A 22,265-nucleotide genomic window follows, 5' to 3' on the forward strand; every position below is an offset into this window, starting at 1 on the left:
TGTGAACACAGCTATTTGCAGAATGATACGAATGGTGTTTGATGACGTTAGAGCGGTCCCAAAATGGCGGTGGAGGACTCAATTGGATACTGAAGATTGTGGTGGGAGTTCGATGTCGCTTCTCTCTTTATATAGGACTCTAATCTTGACTTATCTAACCAAACCAACGGAAAAACTCTAGGCATCGGCCGCTGTGAGTGGTGGTGTCCAATCGTGCGGTGTCCAATCGTGCGCACCCCCTTTCAGTGCGCACTAGTTTTCCCAATGAAAAACGCTATATATTCATCTCATCTCGAGCGCAAAAATTTTTAGGGATTTCAAGCAACTCGAACAGATCTCATGCTATCCCTTCCACCAGTTCCACCATGATTTCATATGCGAGGCCTTGAAGAAGAAGAAGCCATTATAAACTCGACTCCATCATTGTAGTCATTGTCTACCCTTCATATTTTTCATTTCACTATTTACACTTCTCTACAACCTGAAATTATTCTGGTTAATGGCCAAATCGTCCTGCCCTACTAATTTACTGGGGACGGTTGTCAATTCAATAAGAAGAAGGTCAGATTGCTGACTGCATCGTTACGTTTGGGGCTTCAAAACAGTAAGTAGAATTGCGCTGAATTGCGTCTAGGTCGTGGTGAGAATAGACATGGTGTGCCAGCGTTTCGGAAGTCACGCCCCTTTTGTCATCGAGGTGGTCGTTCGGCAAACAGGCTGGCAACTGCGAAAAACTAAATGTTTTATGATATGAGGTTACTACAACTGTTTTCATTGTATCTTTGTTACACCGTATGATATCTGTTACGCGTTGTATCCTTGTCTCTCCTTCGTTTTCCACTTCCTAATTTGGAGTTTGGAGTACGCGAAAAATCAAGGAGCTCGTAATTCACAATTTTTTATGTGAAATTTAATAAAAATGCGGTATATTGTAAAATCGTGTGCAAATAATACAACAGATAATCTCTGAAAAGTAAGTTTCTTCCATTTACCGAAGAATGAAATTATGCGTGAGGGCTGGCTTCGAAATATCAGGGAAGTTGATATATTAATAAATATATATAATATTAATAAATATTTATCATAAATATTTTTTATAAATATTATAGAAATATTTTATACATATTTTATATATATGATGGAAAAAGATTATAAAAATCTTTATCAAAAATATTGTTAAAATATTTTCTAAAATATTGGTCGCGACTTGGATGGATGACCGCTTCGGAATTTCCGAAAAAAATTCCTAAGAATGGAATTTCTTTTGCGAAAATTGTTTTTTTAAATATAGAAATATTGTTTTACTCATTGGGATTATGTGGTGTAATATAATATTTATGTGGATATTTCGAACATTTTCAAAATAATTATTATAAATCATAAACATTTTTGAAACATTTATGATAAATATTTATAATCAGTCCAATCTACGGCCATAAAAACATTTATTAAATGTTTTGATAAATGTTTATAAAATATTAAAATAAATATTATAAATATTTAGTAAATATTTTATAAATATTTTATGCTATCTGGGATATCATTATTTGAGATTGACATATCATTTTGATAGAAATAATATGCGATGTGAATACACAAACGTTTGTTTGAGTATAAGACTGTTATATTAAAATGTATTGAATGTAGATATTATTAAAATGTATTATTAACATGTATTATTAAAATGAATTAAAATGTATATAACATACAGATTTTGACATTTTCAGAAGTCTATTCTTGTACTGTATATAAAAGTTTTTTTTTTATATTAATAAAAGTCGTTTATTATTATTCTTTATTATATTGTTTTTCTTTTATTATTATGCATCCTTTATACATTTTATTTCATTATCTTAAATATTGCATTTGTTAAGTAAAATTGACCAGAAACAATCAATCATGGTCGGTACTAAATCAGGAGATTGTGAAATTAGCTCTTATAAATTGTAATAACATTATGATACTCTAATTAGGATAAAAAAAAGTTTATTTAAAGGTCTGTGTTCGCGATGCTACCGATGCTATCGATCCGAGTTCTCAGATCGAAAAGTGTGTAGCCAATCAATTTTTAGCTTTTATGGAAAAGCGGCAAGCTGATTGATTTATACAGTTCAGTTATAACAACTTTACGGAGTTAAACAAGGTTGGTTAATCTGTTTGCCGAACGAACAGAAAATAAGCGAGAGGGGAGAGAATTAGACGCTCGAACATGATGGAAGGATAACATGGTGTGTGCAGTTCGCGCGTGTCTCTCTCTAAAAATTTGCCCTCTTCGTCTATCGGTGGGTTATAGTTAATAAGACAGCCAACTGTGAAAAGCAAAATTATTTAGCGTCAGCCTGTTGGTATGCTGAGTCATCTATCCTTGTTTCATGCACTTATTCAAATATCTGCTTCTCTTTCTATCGGGAACAGTTATGCACGTGAAGTGTTACACTAATTTTTGACCGAAGATTCGGTTCATTCGGTTAGTTTCCTCCATTTCCTTTTCATCGTAAGAACACGTGTGAAAGAAATAGGAAACAGCGTAAGAGTGTGCAAGAAATTGACAAGCTTTTAATATGTTGTAATACAGATAAAAATGTGGGACACGTATTTTTATATGTATAACAACGGGCCCATATGATTGTCAAGAGGATAAAACACACTCTTGAAATAAATTGATTTTTTAATTTCTGAATTAAAAAATCTTAATACTTAAGTAATACCATCGAAATGGTAAAAAATATAAAAAAAAGTTTTAAATAAAAGTTTTATATATTTCTATGTATTTTATAACACTTTGTTTAGATTTTTTTTAATGTTATTTTTCTCGAAATTTTCCTTCTCTTCTAAATTTCTGAAAAATTTAAAATTTACTTTATATCAAAACTTATAGCATATTTAACAACAAATTCAAACATGTATGGTGAAGTTATAGTTCGAAGACACATTTTTCAGAAATAAACTAAAAATATCTATATTGCTATACACGCGCCCCATCCATATCTGCTTTATGGCGTCTATTGTTAATATATATTTATTTTTTTAATAACTACAAAATTTTTCGTATTATTATATTTTTATATGTTTTTTAGGTTTAATTTTATTGTTTTTTATTTTTTATTTATTTATTTATTTACTTATTTAATTTTTACCTATTTACTTTTTATTGCTAAAAATCTATACAATAATGAGGACGCTCAGAATTTAACTGAACAAAAATAACTGTATTTGCTTGTCTTATTATTAAGTTTTTCCAATTTAATATTTAATTTTGATATAACAACAAACTTGTTCAATTGTAAAATATTAAAAAATATCACTTACATGCAAATCACACCTTCCTTCTGACGTATGTAAATCGAGCCATGAAAATATACATACAAGGATAGAAAGAGAAACTAACATGTGTGAAACAAAGAAAGTAGATCCAGCATACCAACAGGCTGACACTAAATAATTTTACTTTTCACAGTTGGCTGTCTTATTAACTATAACCCTTGCAGAGCAAAAGTGGGCGTGGTTTAGCCGAACTGCACACACCATGCTATCCCTTCCACCATGCGCTCGAAACGCTGGCACACCATGTCTATTCTGGTCTATTCCCACCACGGTCTAGATCGTAGTGTATGTACGTCTCCGTATTCGTGTCTCGCACTGGATTCGCGCATGGCGCTTCATGGCGACCGGTTGTGTGGTTGTGATCGAGGCTTCCATCCGTTGAGATTGTGATAATTAATAAGCCTATTGCTACCTCAGATAGCACACAGTGTTCTACACCAGAAATAGAGCAAATTAGACTTGAAGTGCGCGAATCATAGCCTAACTACGCAAATTAGGTATTGCGCAACATGAACAAAGACCCCCCTGCCCCAGTGGCGGGGGGCGGCGGGGCACGAACACCGGCCGACGATGTCGGCCGGACGTGCCCGGGGATTCCCGCGGGCTTCCCTAGTCCCCCCCCTCCTCCTCACCCTCCTTACCCTCCCATTCCCCCAGCTCCTAACATACCCAGCAGCATCCCGGCTGGCAATTTTGAAGTCTTCGAAGCCGCCTATAACCGAGAACTAACCTCTACATATTGCACTCAGACTCTTCCAGAAGATATTCAAGTTACGGGAGACAGGCAATCTACAGTAAGTGACTCTGAATCGATAAACGGACAGGCACCCATGGATATTGAATCAGCTAAACCGCAGAGGAAAAGGATTCTCGAGGAAACGACAGATCAAAAAAACGCATCTACCTCTAAAGTCAGTAAGTCAAGCAAACATAACCTCCTTAATAATAGCAAGGCTTCAGGCTCAAATCTCCCTAGCCGCAAAGAATGCGATTCCTCTCGACAAGTAAGTGTCATTCAAGACGTGAACGGCTCTAGAGCGGGTGGCACTACCAGCGATAGCCATAATAAGATCCCCACTACTTCTACTAATGGACCAAATGTGCCAAAATACTCGCGAGACGACCACCCCCCATACATTGTGTACGTATATAACACTAATATTGATGCCGCTGATCCGGAGGCCGCTCGCCCGCTGCACGTCTGCAGCTTGATTTCCAGCATTGCCGCTAATAACGACATCATCGAAAACAAAAAGATAGGTCGCGGAAAAGCTATGGTTGAATTTAAATCCGCCGCCGCTGCCAACAATTTAATAGTCTCTCCTTTGTTGAAGCTCCATAATCTACGTGCCTTCATCCCCTCATATCGTATTTTACGTACCGGCTTAGTTAAAGACGTCCCTCCCAGTATTAATTTGGATACTATACTCAAATCAATTGAAGCCCATTCACATAGAATCCTAGAAATTAAGAGATTAAATAAGAAGGTTATCAGAAATGGTGAACCCATATTAATTCCTTCATCGTACATAAGTATTAAATTTGCAGGACAAACTTTACCAAAGTACGTTTACATTTTTAAAACTAAGCATGAAGTCACCCCTTTCATTCCCAGAACAAAAATTTGTTACAAATGCTACAGGGTTGGACATATCAGCACTTCGTGCAAAGGCCACGAAAGATGCCTTAAATGTGGTTTAAGAAAACATGATAATGATAATGACTGTCCCATGCATAATAAGCAACCGGTTTGTATTAACTGCAAGGGCGATCACCTTGCTACGTCTCCAAACTGTCCTACAGTCCTTAGCCAAAAAAAGATCACTTCCCTTGCGGCCACCGAAAACATTTCCCTGTTCCAAGCAAGAGAGATCATTAAACGCAGTAATCCTGATGTCAACTTACAATACTCTGGTCCACCTCAGATTGTTAACGATCCTAGAACGGACTTCGGTAATTTCCCTCCCTTAAGAGATAACGATTATACTAGATATAATAAACACTTCAGGGATAGGCCCAACCGTCCCTCACTCGACACTAATTACCTTTCCAATTTTCACAGTCATAACAGATTCGACGCCCTTGAAAATATGGAAGATCTTCATTATTCCTCGGCTCCATCTCGCCGTCTCAGTTCTTATGCCGGTGTGGTCGCAGGCAACAGTAACTTTCAGTCCAGTTCTAATGGCGGCCCGCATGCACATTTGCTCTCACCTGAGCCCGGCTTCTCTCACAGACGTGGCAGCTCATCTCACCTTCGTCCTCCCCCTCCCGTCAGACACTCGACGGACCCGGGCAGGCTTTACCAATGTTACCCCAACGGTCGTCCCCTGGTTTCTTCAGGAAATGGAATAGCGTATAATCACAGCAATTTAAGTGAACCTGCAAACGCTGGGCACTCATCTGAACCAAACTGCAACATTGCAAGCTTCGGTGATTTCATTAAGGATATTAGCAGTTTCTTCTTACAAAAGATATTCCCACTACTACTTAACAAAAATTACGATGCGGCTACGGAAGAGTTAATTAATTTTTTGATTAACTATTTTAGCACTAATAAACTCAGTAGCCTTTTTAAATATTTTGTTAACTCCTGGACTAATACTGATGGTAATAATTCTGACAATGTTAATAATTCAAGCTATACAGTAGAATATTCTAGAGATCATACGGCTTCCTACAACGGTCTAAAAGAAAACAGCCAATCCTCATCTAATCACGTTTTCCCAGTATTAATCGACTCTAACCTTACATCTTAAATTTTGGTCTATTCAAATAATGTCACCCGCGACACAACATATTTTATACCATTATAACAATAATAATAATAATAACTATAACGGGAGGACACAGCTCACCCATAACGGTAACAATCAAACGCGTAAGTCTAATGTTGTGAACATCCTACAGTGGAACTGTCAAGGTCTCCGTAGCAAAGCGGCTACCCTGCAGTCCCTCGCGTATAATTACGATATAATCTGCATTCAGGAAACGATACTCTATGAGTTAAACTACTTCCATCTCAAAGGCTATCATACTGTTAGGCGAGACATTACAGGTCCCAACATGCGTGGACTCTGCATTTTGATCAAGGAAAATATTTTTTATTCCACCATTGACCTTGACGCATTTTCGCACCCTTCTTTAGAAATTCTCGGTATCATCATCAAGGTTGACAATTCTCAGTGCTTGATTGTCAACACTTATCGCCACCCTTGCAGGTGTACTCCGTTCGCCGTTTTTAATAGACTGCTTGAACTTCAGGACAAATTCCAACTTACACTCTTGATTGGCGATTTTAATTGCCATCATATACACTGGTATAACGCTTATGATGATGGTCCCGGCCGGTCTTTAGCCAAAGCCATAGAACTACACAATTATGTTATCCTCAATGAAATGAGCCCTACCTTGATGACGGCTCCAGGATCTAGAGATTCAATTATTGATCTCTCTCTTTCTTCTCATAAGCTAGCTCCTCTATGTCTATCCCAGATACTGAGTGACACCTGGGGTAGTGACCACTTCCCGCTAACTATACAAATTAATGGACCTATCAAACAAGCCAAAAAATTCATTTACAAATGGCCTCTCTCCGAGGAACAATTACAAATCTTTTATGCTTTATGTCTAAAAAATCCAATAAAACTCGAAGATCTCTCAGGCTCTAACAGTTGCGAGAAATACATAGCATTTGTCAATCACATCAGGAACATCTTATTCGATCTCATTCCTGAAGAACAAAGATTTCCTAGAACCATTAACATCAAGCCCTCTACTTCCCTCCCTCCCTGGTGGAACAATGACTGCCAGAGAGCCGTCAACCTTCGTAGAGAAGCCACTGCCATCTACAGAAAATATCCCACGTTCGATAATTACAATTACTTTGTGCAGACCAAAAGATCGTGTACCAAACTTCTCAAAAAACACAAAAGTAAAGGTTGGAAGAACCTCTGCCACACGTTTAATTCCAAAACTCCCACTGCTGAGCTTTGGTCTCTGATCAAACTTTTCAAAAAGCGCAATCTAGTCAACGCACATACTCAACCTGACACTGAAAGTGTCATCAAGGCGCAATCAGCTGTTATTGATAAGCTCTGCCCCCCCTCATGTTTGCATTACTTTCAGGATCCCTCTTGGACTAATGGTACATCGAGCTCTTTTGATGATGGCAGTGATGACCTACAGAATGCATCCAATGCTGACTTACAAGGCTTGGACCTGAACGTTTCTCTTCCCGAAGTCATGGCGGCCGTAGACGATATGAAAAATTCCTCTGCTCCTGGGCTTGACCAATTCTCCTACAAAATTATTAAAGCACTGCCTCACGAATTCATCATTGTACTTGTGAATTTGTTCAATGCCCTCTTACAGGAGGGCCGGTTTCCGAAGCAATGGTCCCAATCGCTCATCGTACTGATACCCAAGCCGCAAGGAGGAGTAAGACCTATTTCTCTTCTATCATGCTTCCTTAAAGTCCTTGAAAAGACTTTATATCTGAGACTCAGGTGGGCTATGGAAAATAGATGCTCTCTGCCTGATTTTCAGGCTGGCTTCAGAGCTAACAGGTCTTGTGTAGACAATTTGGTCTCTCTTTCTAGCTATGTGCATTCCGCTTTCCTCGAGGGTAAACTTGTCGCTTGCGCTTTCCTTGACATCATGGGCGCTTTCGATAACGTCATCCCTGCTATTCTGGTACAGGAATTGATAAACATGGGCTTTCCCCCCAAGTTTTGCCGTTTTATTTACAACCTCACTAGCGAAAGAGAAATATTCTTTGCAGTTGGCGGCGAACTAAAGGGTCCATACCGTGTACATAAGGGTACTCCACAGGGTTCCATCCTTAGCCCCTCACTCTTCAACATTTATCTTCGAAATATAGGCAAACACTTAGCTGATAATACCCAGATTCTACAATATGCTGACGACCTCGCGGTGTTTGTGGCCTCTGATAATGAGAGAAACGCTATTGCTGCCTTACAGGCTTCTATAGATCGTATTTCCCTTTTCCTTAATGAGAGAGGCTTAGATCTGTCGTCTGAAAAATCTCAGCTCATTGTTTTTTCCAGGAAACGAACATCAAAATTTAATACGAATAATACCCTTAACATTATTATTAACGACAATCCCATACCCCGGGTCGATAGCGCACGCTTTTTGGGCGTCTGGTTTGATAATAAACTCAGAGGAAATGTTCACCTAAAACACTTAATTGTTAAAGGCAGAAAGCTTGCTGATATCATTTCTTCCCTTTCAGGAGTATGGTGGGGCGCTCACCCTCGTATACTCCTTCAAATCTATAGAGCAATTTTTCGGAGCTCTATAGAATACGGAGGTCAGATCTTTCAATTCCAACGCAACTCCATGAATTTCCTAAAGCTTAAAAGGCTAATTTACAGATGCATCAGAGTTGCATACGGCTACAGAATTTCCACTCCCATCAACATTATGCTCTTCGAATCTAAAGAACCCCCTCTTGAAATTAGAGTTTCACACATCTCCTCTAAATACCTATATAAAGCACTAGCCAACAAGAGTAATCCTGTCATCTCCTTTCTAGAAGCCCTGAAGGGTGTAGCGACTTCCCGGCAGGATAGAATCAGTATCCTTAAAAGATTTCCCATCTTTGGTGTATACGTGCACGTTATCGGGGATGGCAATAGAATTTTCCGCAGTACAGTAATCCCAAGATTTCAATATAATTATCCTGTCTCTTGCTTCAAACCGAAAATCAACGACTCCCTTACAAAATTCAAAAAAGACACACCTAACGAACTTATCAGACAAAGCTTTCGCTGTCTAGTAGAGGAACACTTTAGTCTGCACGTTAAATTATACACAGACGGATCCAAATCTGAACAAGGTATTCGCGTGGGGGCCAGTGTCTGGATCCCCTGCCTGGGCCGTTCCGTCACCCATAAATTGCCCACTGAAACGTCTATTTTCACCGCTGAAGCGTGGGCCCTACTCGAGGCTGTTGACATCATTGAGGAACTCCACTGGAAGAATGTAGTGATTTTCACGGATTCTCTCAGCGTGTTACGCGCTGTTATGCAACACAGTCACAAAGCTGATAATTACGTTGTCTACCGCCTCAAATATAAGCTGTTTGTCCTTAATGAAGCTGGGGTAAACCTGACCCTTTGCTGGACGCCGGCACACAGAGGAATTCCGGGAAATGAGGCGGCGGATGCGGCTGCTAAAGAAGCTGCTCGCTGCGGCTACGCCCCACCATTTCGGATACCCTACGCAGACTTCTTTGCTATGGCTAACATCGATAAATGCAATAAGTTTAAAGCATACTTAGAAGACGCTGCTCACAGAACTGGTGCCCAGCATGCTGCCTTGTATCAGCAAGACTCTCGCAGACATCCTTGGTTTCATCGAAAGTCTCTTAGCAGAAAGGAAATAGTCATCATTAACCGTCTTAGAAGTAATCATTATAACTTAAATTACAGTTTGCACAGAAAAAACATGACAAATCTACCATCTTGTGACTGCGGTAACGGCCGCCAGGATGCTAATCATATCATATTTTACTGTCCTACCACCACCCCGAAATCTTGCAAACTAAGGAAGTACATTAAAGACAAGTTCCCTTTTTCTGAAATTAACATCTTTCCCATGCTTAAATTTCCTACCAGTAGTATCTGTCGTCTTATTCTCGCCTACTTCACGTCATGCAACCTCCTCATTTAAACCCTCCCGCCTCGCGGGTATACCCGCTAGTTTGCGTCTCTGACGCGATTCAAGGGGAGGGCGCTCGACTCCAACTACTCCGATTTACGACTTACCCTCAAGAACCTAGTTACTCCACTTTTGTAACGGAGCACACATTTCTACACGCTTGCAGTAATACCAAATTAATCTACAATCACCACTGAAAGAAAGACAAGAAATACCTTGGTTACTATGGTCAAATCGTCCCCGCCATGCTGTACATTGGGGACGGGTACCAATAACTTTGAGAAGAAGAAGAAGAAGTGTCTCGCACTGGTTATTCTCGGCATACCGTCCGCGCGGCAATGCCGCTTCTCTAATCGGGATCCCAAAGATTTCATGAAAATATATGAGATGCGTTATTTTAATAATTGGATATCATCAAGAGTGTTAATGTTGAAAATTATTTTATGTAAAGTTTAATATTGTTTACACAGAATTCATATAAAACCGAAGATGTACACAATGAAAGGTTCCAGTCAAGATCGTATAAGACATCATTGCTCTACGTGTAACGAAGATTTTGAATACGCTATATTACTATACGCACACGAGAGGAAAAATCATCTTGAAAGGTATCCCTAACTTTTATCAATTCAGCAATCATTGGTGCAGAATCAGTATTCAATTTTGCAATCAAGTATATGTCAATATAATTCACTCCAGTTATAGTATTGAGAGAAAAATACATTGCAATAATGTTGATCATACGTGACTTCAGTTCTTTTTTTTTTTAATCAGATTAATTTAAAACACATTTATGGCATATTCATGTACTTATTTGGTAATTTATTTAGAACAAGATCTATTGAGTATCGCTGTTCATGGTGCGGGGCGAAATGCCGTGATAAACCAAAAGTCGCGGATCATATGCAATGGCTTTATGATGACGATGCGCCGTTAGTGACCGCGTATGGAATACGGTGCAGCCCGGCATTACATAGGTGTACAGTCTGTGACAAGAGATATTTTTTGAAAGTAAGTTAATCATTAGGATGCGTGAAAAAAATGCGAATAACAAATACGCGTTATTTATCAAAAAAGAGCAACACACATTGTATTATTATTTGTGAAACTTTTTATTTTAATGTTTAAAATAATACATGGTGAATAATTAACCATTATCCCAAACTGAAATTATAATCTGGCAGTTTGGTACAATTTTAAAGCATGAATAAAATTAAAAATCATTCTATAATTAGACATTTTTGTTTTGATTAGAATGATGAAATTTAATAATTTGTAGTTTCTTTTTATTCACAGAGAAATCTTGAAACTCACATACTCAGATATCATTCATGTTCCGATCCAAACTGCGTAGGCAGTGAGATAAAGTTTACACTCGACACTGACTTTAAGAAATATATAAACCTTGACATAACTCAGGCATCAACAAACAAGAAGAATTCGCTTTTTACGATCGCAAAAGAACAGCAGCACCAGCAGTTGCAATTACAAAATGACAATATACAAGAAATGGGCAATGGAGACGTTAAGCTCAGTGTTAAGGAGAAGTCTGCACTACATGGATTTTCTTTTGTTCTTATTTTTAAGGTTTTGCTCATTATCGCTCATTTATCGCGGAGATAGTTTTACACCCACCATTGATAAAACATCCATCTCCCACTCATGAGAAGTCCCACTCTTCCCCAACAGAGATTCTATTGATCATCATAGACTAAATTTGTTTGCAATCGCTTTTTCACAAACTAAATTTTTGTGCAAGTTTTCATTTTTCAACAATTTATCCTGCATATATAACATATAGTACTTTGCCACTGGGGACATGAGGGTAAGCATTGAATTGGATCGCATTCCATTCCTTTGCTTTGTATTCTTATTGTATGAATAGACGTTGGTTAAGGTACCATTTATTTGAGAATGAAATGAAATAACGTCTTTCGAAAATTCTTTAGTTTTAGAAGGGCATTGTAACAATTAATACGATTCATCTACTAAATAATCGATGACGAGGAACGACCTCACTTAGATATAAAGAATTTATTTTTATACAAATCATTTTCCATTTCCACAGAACATGCAAGGTTTTATCAGAGACATTCTGAAGTTTATTAGGTTTCTTGTGTATTGATTTTTATAAACTTATAACGTCATAGATGTTTGTGTGTAGCTAAATATAGTTGCATTATAAAATATTTCTGAACTGTATCTTCTATATAATTGCCTAAATTATTAATAGAAAAGTTTGCTCTATATCATACTGGATTTTCCACCAAATAAATGATCTTGCTTTCCGTAATAAAAAATTTTTTTAAATAATCGACAAAAATAATCATTTTTTCCCATAATAGACTAATTTCCTAATTTTTCAAATTTGTTTTTAAATATTGATTTCTAATAGCGAAATGATCGTGGTAATGATTTGAATGCGAGCGTTTCAGTTTTAGTTTATATAATTATCTATACATAAAATTATTTAAATTTACTAGATACTATATATATATATATATATATATATATATATATGAGTCAAATAAATATGTGATATAAAATGATGAACTATTATTGTTGCTATTAATATGTTATTAAATCAATATCAAGTTTATACGACGCGAAGTTAACTTCGAAACGAATTAAAAGTAAGATGCGATCATATACGAGATTTTAATATCCACAAATCACTTAAATTCAAAATAGCAGTTAACATTTTGGTTAGTTAATAAGCTTGTAGATTACTAGACTTCCAAGCAACCACAAATATTCTATCATTTTAATCAATATATACTGAACTTGAAGACAATTAATTGACTCTCTTCAAGATTGTGTTCTTATCTGATAACTGATTCTATCTTCAATCTTTAAAACTCAATGTAAATTGAAAATGTCTAAGATATATGTATGTACCTTAGACATTGTATTATATAATACAATCAGTCTCTAATTTCTCTAAAACATTAAAATCAGTATTAGACGCTGATTTGCAGTACTATACTTATATATAACTGTTATCATCGACGATTTAGCATCTTTCAGTGATTAAGAGGGAGATACTAATCGGAACTAGCTTATCACTAAAAAAAACAATGAAATATCGCTGGTTAATAGTTATAAATTATAAATCTATTAATGAGATCTCTTTCAGTGAATAATACACTGATTCTGATTTAGGAAATAGAGAGCAAATTCAGACAATACAAAAATTATAAATATGTTTAAGAATGTCTAAATGATTTTTTGAAGAATGTCTTTTAAATATCTTTATATTATATTACTTAAATGTTTTTCAATTATACTAGAAACAATTCCTCAGTAGGATAACATTTATTAAATAACAAAATCTTGCATAAAAATTATACTTTGTAATTATGTAGATATATTTTTAAAAATAGATGTAGATCTTGACCTTTTATAAAATATTAATAACTGTTTGCGCAAATAGCTTCGAAAGTAGTTCAGCAAAATTATGGCAAATCATCTTAATGATATATTTCCAAAGTTAAATTTAGAAATTGTTTAATAATTAAAAAAATATATTTTAGCTGTATTATGTATAAAACATTTGGAAATATTGCAACATGAAATATTACATATTCAGCGGTTTAAATAAAGAATCAAATGGTTGTTAAAATAATTGTAAAATATTTATACCTCAAACTTAAATTTGTTTAATTTTTGACAAATATTATTTGGAAATTTTATTGCGATAAAACTGACGTATCATCTTAACACAATTATTCATTTGTCGTTAATTTATAATGACATTATTATGCAATATTTGCATAATGTGCCTATCGGGTTATTAATATTTCTTAAATTACTGCTGTTGCGGAATGCGGAATAGCATTATATTTTCAACAATAATTTGCAAATTATAGCAATAGATAGTCCAATAAAGATTGACGTTTGTCACCCACGGAGGTCACAGATAATATAAATCGTTAACTCGGATAGTAAACGCTCAGCTACGAGTTCGTATATTTGAAACTGAGGATGCAGTCCCATGGAGCGTATCAGGCGTATCGCGGATTGCGCGTATCGAAAATCTGACCAATCGCGAACGTTCCGCTGCTTTCGGTACGTGAACGTTTTGTTCCTACGGTCCCATGAAGCGGAATTTGCGTAAGCGGATGCTCAATAGTGTTAAAATCTTTAGCAACTAAGACAGTGAGTTGTTTTATTACCAAATTGATTTTTGTTTTGTATGTTTATCTTAATTAGTAATAAGTTTTTTCATATTGTCATTAATTGGTTGTCAATAAAATTAAATTAAATTGAAAGAAAAGTAAAATTATATTTTATACCAAAATTAATGGACTCTTGCACCATGATCTGTTATTAAATGTCTGTTAATTTTCATGAGTATATAAAAATTATTGAATGCATTAATATCTCTAAAAAATTTTTTTAATTTAAAAAAATTGTGTTTTAACTTATTATAGCCGTCAAGATTAGAGAAATGCACATTTTCAAATAAAAATTCATATCTTTAAAGCAAAAGGGAGTTAAGTAAAAATATTTTTATATCTCGATTTCTATAATAAATTGATTACAAGAAATGAATAGTTTAAGAATGTATGGATTAAATTTCAAAACACTAACAAAAGTATAAAAATTTTATGATATTCTAGTATTATGTTTGAGTATCTGTAAAATTTGAAAATTCACTTACTGGTTTAAAAATTATTTTGTTGATTTGTTATTCTAAATTCTTATGTACAATCGAGTTTTGCAGAACTTATTTGCAAAGGTGAGGAAATAGCATTATCAATAAATTAAATCAAAATGTTTACATATAGTATACTAATGAAATTTAAAATATTCGTGCAAAAATTCATTTAGATCTAACGCAGAACATTCTAATAATGTTGCAGCAACTTCAATATTTGTTATAATGTTGCTGCAATATTGCTGAAATGTTATGTTGTATTCTGTGCTATATGGTACTTTATTTGACATAATATTTCAATTAGAGATATAATAAACTTAGATTGAAAAATAAATAAAGTGATCTACAAGTCTATTTACTAATTAAAAGATAATTATAAATTTTACTTTATTTCAATTGCATTTTTGTTCGTAATGTATACATCAGCTTTCGATTTTTCTGCAAATTCTGTAAATTTTCAAGTACACTTAAATTTTATTTTAAATTTACAGAGTTTCTTCATGTTCCGCAGCTCTCTTTATGAAAATATCGAGGTTTTCTTTAATCCAATTCTTATTATGTGGAATATAGACAAATGAAGGGTTGGTTATTAAACACAACATATTTGTTAGCTCGACGAAATCAAATAATTTATCACGGTCATGAGGCACGATTGGAACATTTGGATCTTGTTTCTTTAGATGCTCTTCGTATAATTTACAAATACCTGTAATAAACAAATGATATATTACAAATGATTGATATAAACAAATGATATACAACAAATGAAACAAATATTAAACAAATGATTATGACTCATATCTCATAAAAATTGATAGATTAAATAAAATTCATAATTTAATATTATAAATTACAATATATTACCTTCCATGCATTCATTGATGCTTTTATAATTGAACCCCCTTCCTTTGTTAGATCCGACGTCAGGGTATAGCATTAGAAATACTTTATACTAAAATAAAATAAAAAATGTAAATTAAAATATAAACTTAATAACTATTAGAGATTACAACTTTTTCCTCTAAAGTTAATAGTTTTTACGTTTTTACATTATTGGATTCTTTCCGAGATACTATATAGTTCTATACATTTTTTTATGTTTAATCTAAAATTTCATCACAAAGAGGAAAAAACAATTAATTTTTTACATGAATAATATAGTACCAGATATGTATAATAATAACACATTTAAGATGATGTAATTCTAGCTTTACATGTGTTATAATGCTAACAATAAGTAATAAGCAAAGGTATATCAATAAAGAGCATTTACATATGAGTGTACATATTCAAGATGTAATTATAATTTCAACTTCATATCTAATAATGAACATTTCACTGTTGGAAAAGGACAAGTGAGCCCAAAACGTTCATTATTAGATGAAAAGTTAAAGAATTAATGATACTTTGAATATGTATACCCAGTCGGCACACAAATTCAAAAAGAATTCAAATTTATGTCATCAATTTAGTGTTTATTTTGAAATGTAGAAAGAATTCTTTTCTTCAAAAGAGTTATTTTTACATTTGAAAATGAATTTTAAATGATGACATAAGTTTGAATTCTTTTTGAATTCTCTGTGCCAACTGGGTACCTACATACAAGTACTTTTTATTTATCTGTTTTATTATTTAAATATGAGATATTCTATTCATTTTTTACAAGCTTTCAAAGATGAGAAAATTGTAAAAAAAACTTCAATATTTGAATAGCTATAACTAAAATGGAGGACCTAGAAAAAATATAAAATTTAGTCCACCGTAAGATCTTTTTATGTATAACATTATACTAAAAATTGATCGAGATAATTTACAGAATAAGAAATGTTTTAATTTAAATTTTATAAAAAGTTATACGTTTTACTTGTACACAGTAACATTTGTAAGGGAATAAGTAACACTAAAATAATTGAGCTAAATTATTTATTTAAGGCTCCTCAGCTGAAAACTCTGCGTTGACAGTGGCAACGTAGTATCGCGAAAAAAATTAATAAAATTAAGAAAGAATTAATAGACGTAAAACGTGACATGTTGACGATAAAATTTTGTCTTACACGTTAACATTTCGGTATTATGTATTTTATTGTAAAAATATAACTTAATTGTATTACCAAATTTATAAAAATGGGCCGCAAATAAAGTTTTTTTGAATTTTATACGTAAAAGCATATTTTTCACTCGAAACAGCAGTGTGTTTTCCTGTGTGAATAGACTTCACTTTACACGTTTTTTACAACTATTTGTTGATTGTTAAGCGAAAAAAGAATAGCCAAAATCCATTTTTACAAGTGTTTTAAAGTGATCTCATTATTCTATTTTATTTAAATAATTATTTATTTAATATTTATAACAAGATTTGTGAGAGAGGAAAAGTTGTAATGACCTCTAAAAGAAGCATTTTAAGAATTGCTTTTGATTACGTTCCATTTCACGCATGATACGCATGATGTATCATTTCGTCCTTGTTTAACATTTGGGGGATTACAAGGACAAAATGATATACCACGTGCATCCTTCATGAAACGGAATGTAGCCAAAGTCTCATTCAAATCGAATAAAGTTATAATATAATCATTGTATACATATAAATATTGATACAGGGAGGATAGAGGGTGAACTTACTCTTTCGTCCACAAATGATTCGGGTGTTGTCGCCATATCTTAATACCGATATTGAGCGATACCGATCTTCTTCTCTGGCTCCTTCTTCTTCTCAACGTTATTGTATAATTATATCTTATTGTATATATACGTAACCAAGGTATTTCTTATGGGAATACAGGATATGCTTGCAAAAGAAATAAGGAGGATTGCATCAGTAATCCTGACCGCGCTTTTTCACTTCTTCTTCTTCTCAACGTTAATGGTACCCGTCCCCAGTGTCAACGTGGCGGGGACGATTTGACCATAGTAACCAAGGTATTTTTATCTTGCTTTCAGTAGTTATATAGGAAACAAAAAGACTTAAATAGGAATACGAGATATGCTTGCACAAAAAATAAAGAGGATTGCATCAGCAATCCTGACCGCGCTTTTTCACTCTATTACAAACACGCTTACTGGTACACGGCCAACCAGCGAATCCCCAGGCTTTTTCACTCTATTACAAACACGCTTACTGGTATACAGCCAACCAACGACTCGTTTATAATCATGATGTAAGCATGATGTAAGAAGAAAGGTGAAACAAGTAACCAGATGCGCAGTAGACCATACTCTAGACCAATCAGAAGTGGGTCCAAATTTTAAGATTCAATATGGCTACGGCTCCGGTACTGAGACGTATTTATACTTGTATTTATACGTGAATTGGAAATAATCGGTGAATCGGAGAAATTCAAAGCTACTAAAAAAGGAAGAACGTGAAGATAAAGTTGAGACTTTGTACATTAATGAAAATTGTGATAATTGTTATTTCAAATTTTTTAAACTTGGATTAGAAGAAATTTGGAAAATTATAAGAATGAGCTTATGTCTATGGCTAAATTGTTGTATTTCATGTTTATAACAACAGTGTTTATTGAAACAGTAATTTGTGTTAAAGATAACAAATTTCAAGTATTTTTACATTTTTATATTTATTTTTTTTAACAACTACAATTATTATTTTTTTTAACAACTAACATCTACAATTTAAGTACGTGTGACTACATATAATTGTTTCGTATTCAAATTGCGCGGATATATTTGGACCCAAATTTCATTGGCTCACCACATCGAGCCACGCCTCTTACCGCGCATCGAGCCGCCGACGATGCGCGTTGTTTCACCTTGTTTCTTACATCATGTTTATAATGGCTTCTTCTTCTTCAGGGCCTCGCACATGAAATCATGGTGGAAGAGATAGCATGAGGTCTGTTCGAGTTGCTTGAAATCCCTAAAAATTTTTGCATTCGAGATGAGATAAAAGAGGCTTGTTTTCTATTCCTGCACTTGACTGCACTGGAACGTTCCTTCTTGCTTTAGCTAACTTTGAAACATCTACCTATTTCATTTTAAGGGTGCAGTCCCATGGAGCGTATCAGGCGTATCGCGGATTGCGCGTATCGAAAATCTGACCAATCGCGAACGTTCCGCTGCTTCCGCTGTTCTTGGTTCGCTGCCGTTCCGCCGAAGTTATTCTTTAGCGTATTCAATCGAGCGGATCAGAGCGGATTGAGGTTAACATAAAGAAAAATAGCAGTTTCTTGTAATTGATACAATTGAAACAATTATGAACAAAGGAAATATAAGTCCTGTGAGTAGCATATAGCATTTTAAAATATTATTTTTGTAATACTTATTAATTATAATATTTTAAGGTTAGTTTAGAATTTGACGAAGCATATTTTTGATTAGTCTACACTGATTATTTCAGTTTAATATAAATACGGATATAAATATTGTATTATGAATTGCAAATTACAAATTGCAAATTACAAATATTGGTCTGACCCAATATTTCCGTTTTCCTTTATGCGCAATTTTTCTCTCGTTTTTTAATGCTAAATAATAAAGCGCATAAAGATTAATAATTTTACGATGTATTTCATGCCTGGTAAAAACATCGTAATTTATTCGTTTTAAACGTTTTATTAATAAAGCAATTGAAAGCAATATTGTTTTCGATTTCATTCTGCACCTGTTAAAAGTCAAATGTTTTATTTACTTATACTAAATAAATTAATATTTAAATAAAATTCACTTTATATATACTGTGAATATTCTCCTATTCTTCCGTCTGCTTTTGTTCCTACGGTCCCATGAAGCGGAATTCGCGTAAGCGGATCAGTGGTTCACCAATCACAAGACTGTTTGGATGAGAGAAATAACAAAATTCGTTTCGTGATTGAGCATCCGCTTAATACGCTTACGCAAATTCCGCTTCATGGGACCGTAGGAACAAAACGTTCACGTACCGAAAGCAGCGGAACGTTCGCGATTGGTCAGATTTTCGATACGCGCAATCCGCGATACGCCTGATATGCTCCATGGGACTGCACCCTAAGTGTACACTTATTTAGAGAGTTCAGGAACAGAAAACAAACGGAAGGTTTGTTCGAGTTGCTTGAAATCCCTAAAAATTTTTGCATTCGAGATGAGATAAAAGGTTTGTTCGAGTTGCTTGAAATCCCCAAAAATTTTTGCACTCAAGATGAGATAAATATATATTCGATCGTAAGAAAGAGAAAGACGACAAAGAAATTAATTCAAAAAGGGCAGCAACACGAACAGGCCTAAATATATAGCGTTTTTCATTGGGAAAACTAGTGCGCACTGAGTGTGCACTCGCTGCTGGCAATTGGACATTTCGGTTCGCGCGATGACGGTGCCAACGGAAACACCCAATTACCTGCAGTAAGTGCACATTCAGTGCGCACTAGTTTTCCCAATGAAAAACGCTATAAAGCTGGAGCACAGAATGTACCGTGGTGGGATTAGACATGAGGCTTGTTACTAAGTTTATAATAAACAGGAATTCTATATGATATGCTTGAAATATTATATGCTTTAATATGTACCTAACAATTAATAATTGTTTTATTAATTTTGATTTGTTTCGGATATAACCACAAACTTTAGAATAGGTTAATTAATTTTTACAAACAAAAATTTAAACAAAATCCAGTGTTTAGACAAAAAAAATTACAATAAATCTAAATTTAAATCATTATTTTTAACTTAATCTTTGATTTTTTGTGTTATTATTTAAAAAAATAAAGAGACTTAGGGCCACTTGCACCAACGCCGATTAACTTAATTGCTGATTAGTCTATCGGAATTGACCAATCGTATTTGTCGTTAAGTAAAATTGACCAATCACGATTGACACTTAATCGGCGATTAGTTAATCGGCGTTGGTGCAAGTGGCCCTTAGGGCCAGTTTCACAACTACCGATTAACTTAACCGATCGATTAAGTGTCAACCATGATTGGTTATTTCTGGCCAATACTACTTAACGACAAATATAATTGGTCAATTCCGATAGAATAATCAGCCGATTAAATTAACCGATGGTTGTGAAACTGGCCCTTACTTTTCAAGCATGCTTCTCGGTCTCCACGCTTTCGTCATCAATCGGATTACTATTGAGACAGCAATCGTCAATCCGATTAGCCTAGGGAAATTTTCTATACTTACGTTGAGTACCATTGTTCAATCCAATCCGAGATCCGATTAGGTATCGTAAACACCCAGTGAAAGCAAGAAAGAATGTTCCAGTGCAGTCTAGTGCAGGAATAGAAAACAAGCCTCATGAGACATTCTACCATCTACGTAGTAAAGAGCTGGAAGGAGTTGAAAGTATATCTGACATGCTGAAGCGGGAAAAGTGGGAGAAGATTAGAGTCATATTTAATTTTATCAAGAAATTGGGAAGGATTATTTAAGTACTAGGCTCGGGAGTGCGAGTTATTTCTACCTATACATATATACAGGCACCCTACACCACTGCCTTTGCGTCAAATAACCTCAAAGCCATTGGGCAGGTTGACGACGCGTGTCCGTGAGACACAAATTAAAAAAAAAAAAAAAAAAACAAAAAAAACAATTGGCATCGTTGTGTATATCAGTGTATATCATTCAATATCCGTGATATAGAAATGACGTCTCGAAAAATCGTATCTACTATTATAAATTAATTAAATCGTGGGCATGGCTATTCAGATTTCTCTCTAATAAAATGTTACATTTTTATAAATAAATTACAGAATATTATAAAAGATACAAATTTTTGTCAACTTGCGCAGTAAAAGGTTGTATGTAAATAATACAGTCTTGATTCTAAAAATTTCAAAAATTTTTTTTAATGTGAATTTTGGTGAAAATTATTCTCATTTTTATACAAATTGGAACATTCTTCAAAAATACTTAATCTACATCTTTTCTTAAAATTTTTCATAAATGTGAATTCTGAAGATCTCACATTCCATAATTTCTAAAAAATACTTTTAACTTTTTTAGATTTTATAATAATTTACCAAAATTATGAAGCAAAAAATCTTAAAATATTTCATAATTAACTTATATATATAAAATTGGAAAAAGATGTAAACTTTTCTGAAATATTTCAATTCGTATAACAAAATCTGAGTTATAAAACTGTTCAGAAATTCTGCAAGTTTGAACAATACGAAAAATAGAAAAAAAATTTTACCAGGAAAGAATTAATACATTGGGCGAGTTTTTTGATCCATTATGTACAGCTTTTATAGAGCAAAATTAGATTTGCACATGATGAGATCACTGAATTAAAAAATTATATTCTATTTTTATCTATTAGCTTCATTAATTGATTTTTCCACAAATTATGCCTTTTTCTATATATTTTTATGTATGCATTATGCGATTATGTACCTTAAACAGTTTCGGAATTTAACAAGATTTCAAACATTTTTTAGATACTTTGAATATCGTTAGGGAGAAATGTATAGATATTTTTTACATGGTTTGAAGTATAAGAACGCAAAATAAGTAAAAAAATATTTTATAAAAATACTTTATACACAACACATACAACGACGTATTTTATAACCAATATATATAATGACAATGAAAATTAATAAAACGATGAAATACAAAAAAAGATTTTAAAGGATTTTTTTATAAAAGAAA

General features: G+C 34.1%; 2 protein-coding genes across 3 annotated transcripts in view; one reads left to right on the forward strand and one right to left on the reverse strand.

Moving 5' to 3' along the window:
• The first annotated feature begins 365 nt into the window (after nucleotides 1–365).
• Nucleotides 366–12,324, forward strand: LOC113004227 (protein sister of odd and bowel). The gene is made up of 4 exons (XM_039455801.1): nucleotides 366–604; nucleotides 10,482–10,619; nucleotides 10,842–11,022; nucleotides 11,308–12,324. The coding sequence occupies exons 2-4, from the start codon at nucleotides 10,501–10,503 to the stop codon at nucleotides 11,632–11,634; spliced, it is 627 nt and encodes a 208-aa protein (XP_039311735.1). The 5' UTR covers nucleotides 366–604; nucleotides 10,482–10,500; the 3' UTR covers nucleotides 11,635–12,324.
• A 2,610-nt stretch (nucleotides 12,325–14,934) lies between these two features.
• LOC113004279 (enhancer of rudimentary homolog) overlaps nucleotides 14,935–22,265 on the reverse strand; it is a 202,537-nt gene continuing 195,206 nt past the window's right edge. The window contains exons 1-3 of one of the 2 annotated variants that reach the window (XM_039455804.1): nucleotides 17,294–17,764; nucleotides 15,536–15,623; nucleotides 14,935–15,377 (exon numbers count right to left, since the gene is read on the reverse strand). In XM_039455804.1, coding sequence (XP_039311738.1) covers nucleotides 15,157–15,377; nucleotides 15,536–15,623; nucleotides 17,294–17,329 — 345 coding nt within the window. In that variant the 5' untranslated portion in view covers nucleotides 17,330–17,764 and the 3' untranslated portion in view covers nucleotides 14,935–15,156. Of the gene's footprint in view, nucleotides 15,378–15,535; nucleotides 15,624–17,293; nucleotides 17,765–22,265 lie in introns of those variants that run through there. The other variant, XM_039455805.1, reaches the window with a different exon arrangement.

This window comes from Solenopsis invicta, chromosome 12 (genome assembly GCF_016802725.1).
Source record: "Solenopsis invicta isolate M01_SB chromosome 12, UNIL_Sinv_3.0, whole genome shotgun sequence".
NCBI lineage: Eukaryota > Metazoa > Arthropoda > Insecta > Hymenoptera > Formicidae > Solenopsis > Solenopsis invicta.

Bases quoted from the DNA above. Each gene is read 5' to 3' on its own strand.
- LOC113004227 (XM_039455801.1), top strand. From the start codon at position 10,501: ATGTACACAATGAAAGGTTCCAGTCAAGATCGTATAAGACATCATTGC. The intron at 10,620-10,841 runs GTATCCCTAACT...TAATTTATTTAG, and splicing joins AGGAAAAATCATCTTGAAAG to AACAAGATCTATTGAGTATC. The intron at 11,023-11,307 runs GTAAGTTAATCA...TTTTATTCACAG, and splicing joins ACAAGAGATATTTTTTGAAA to AGAAATCTTGAAACTCACAT.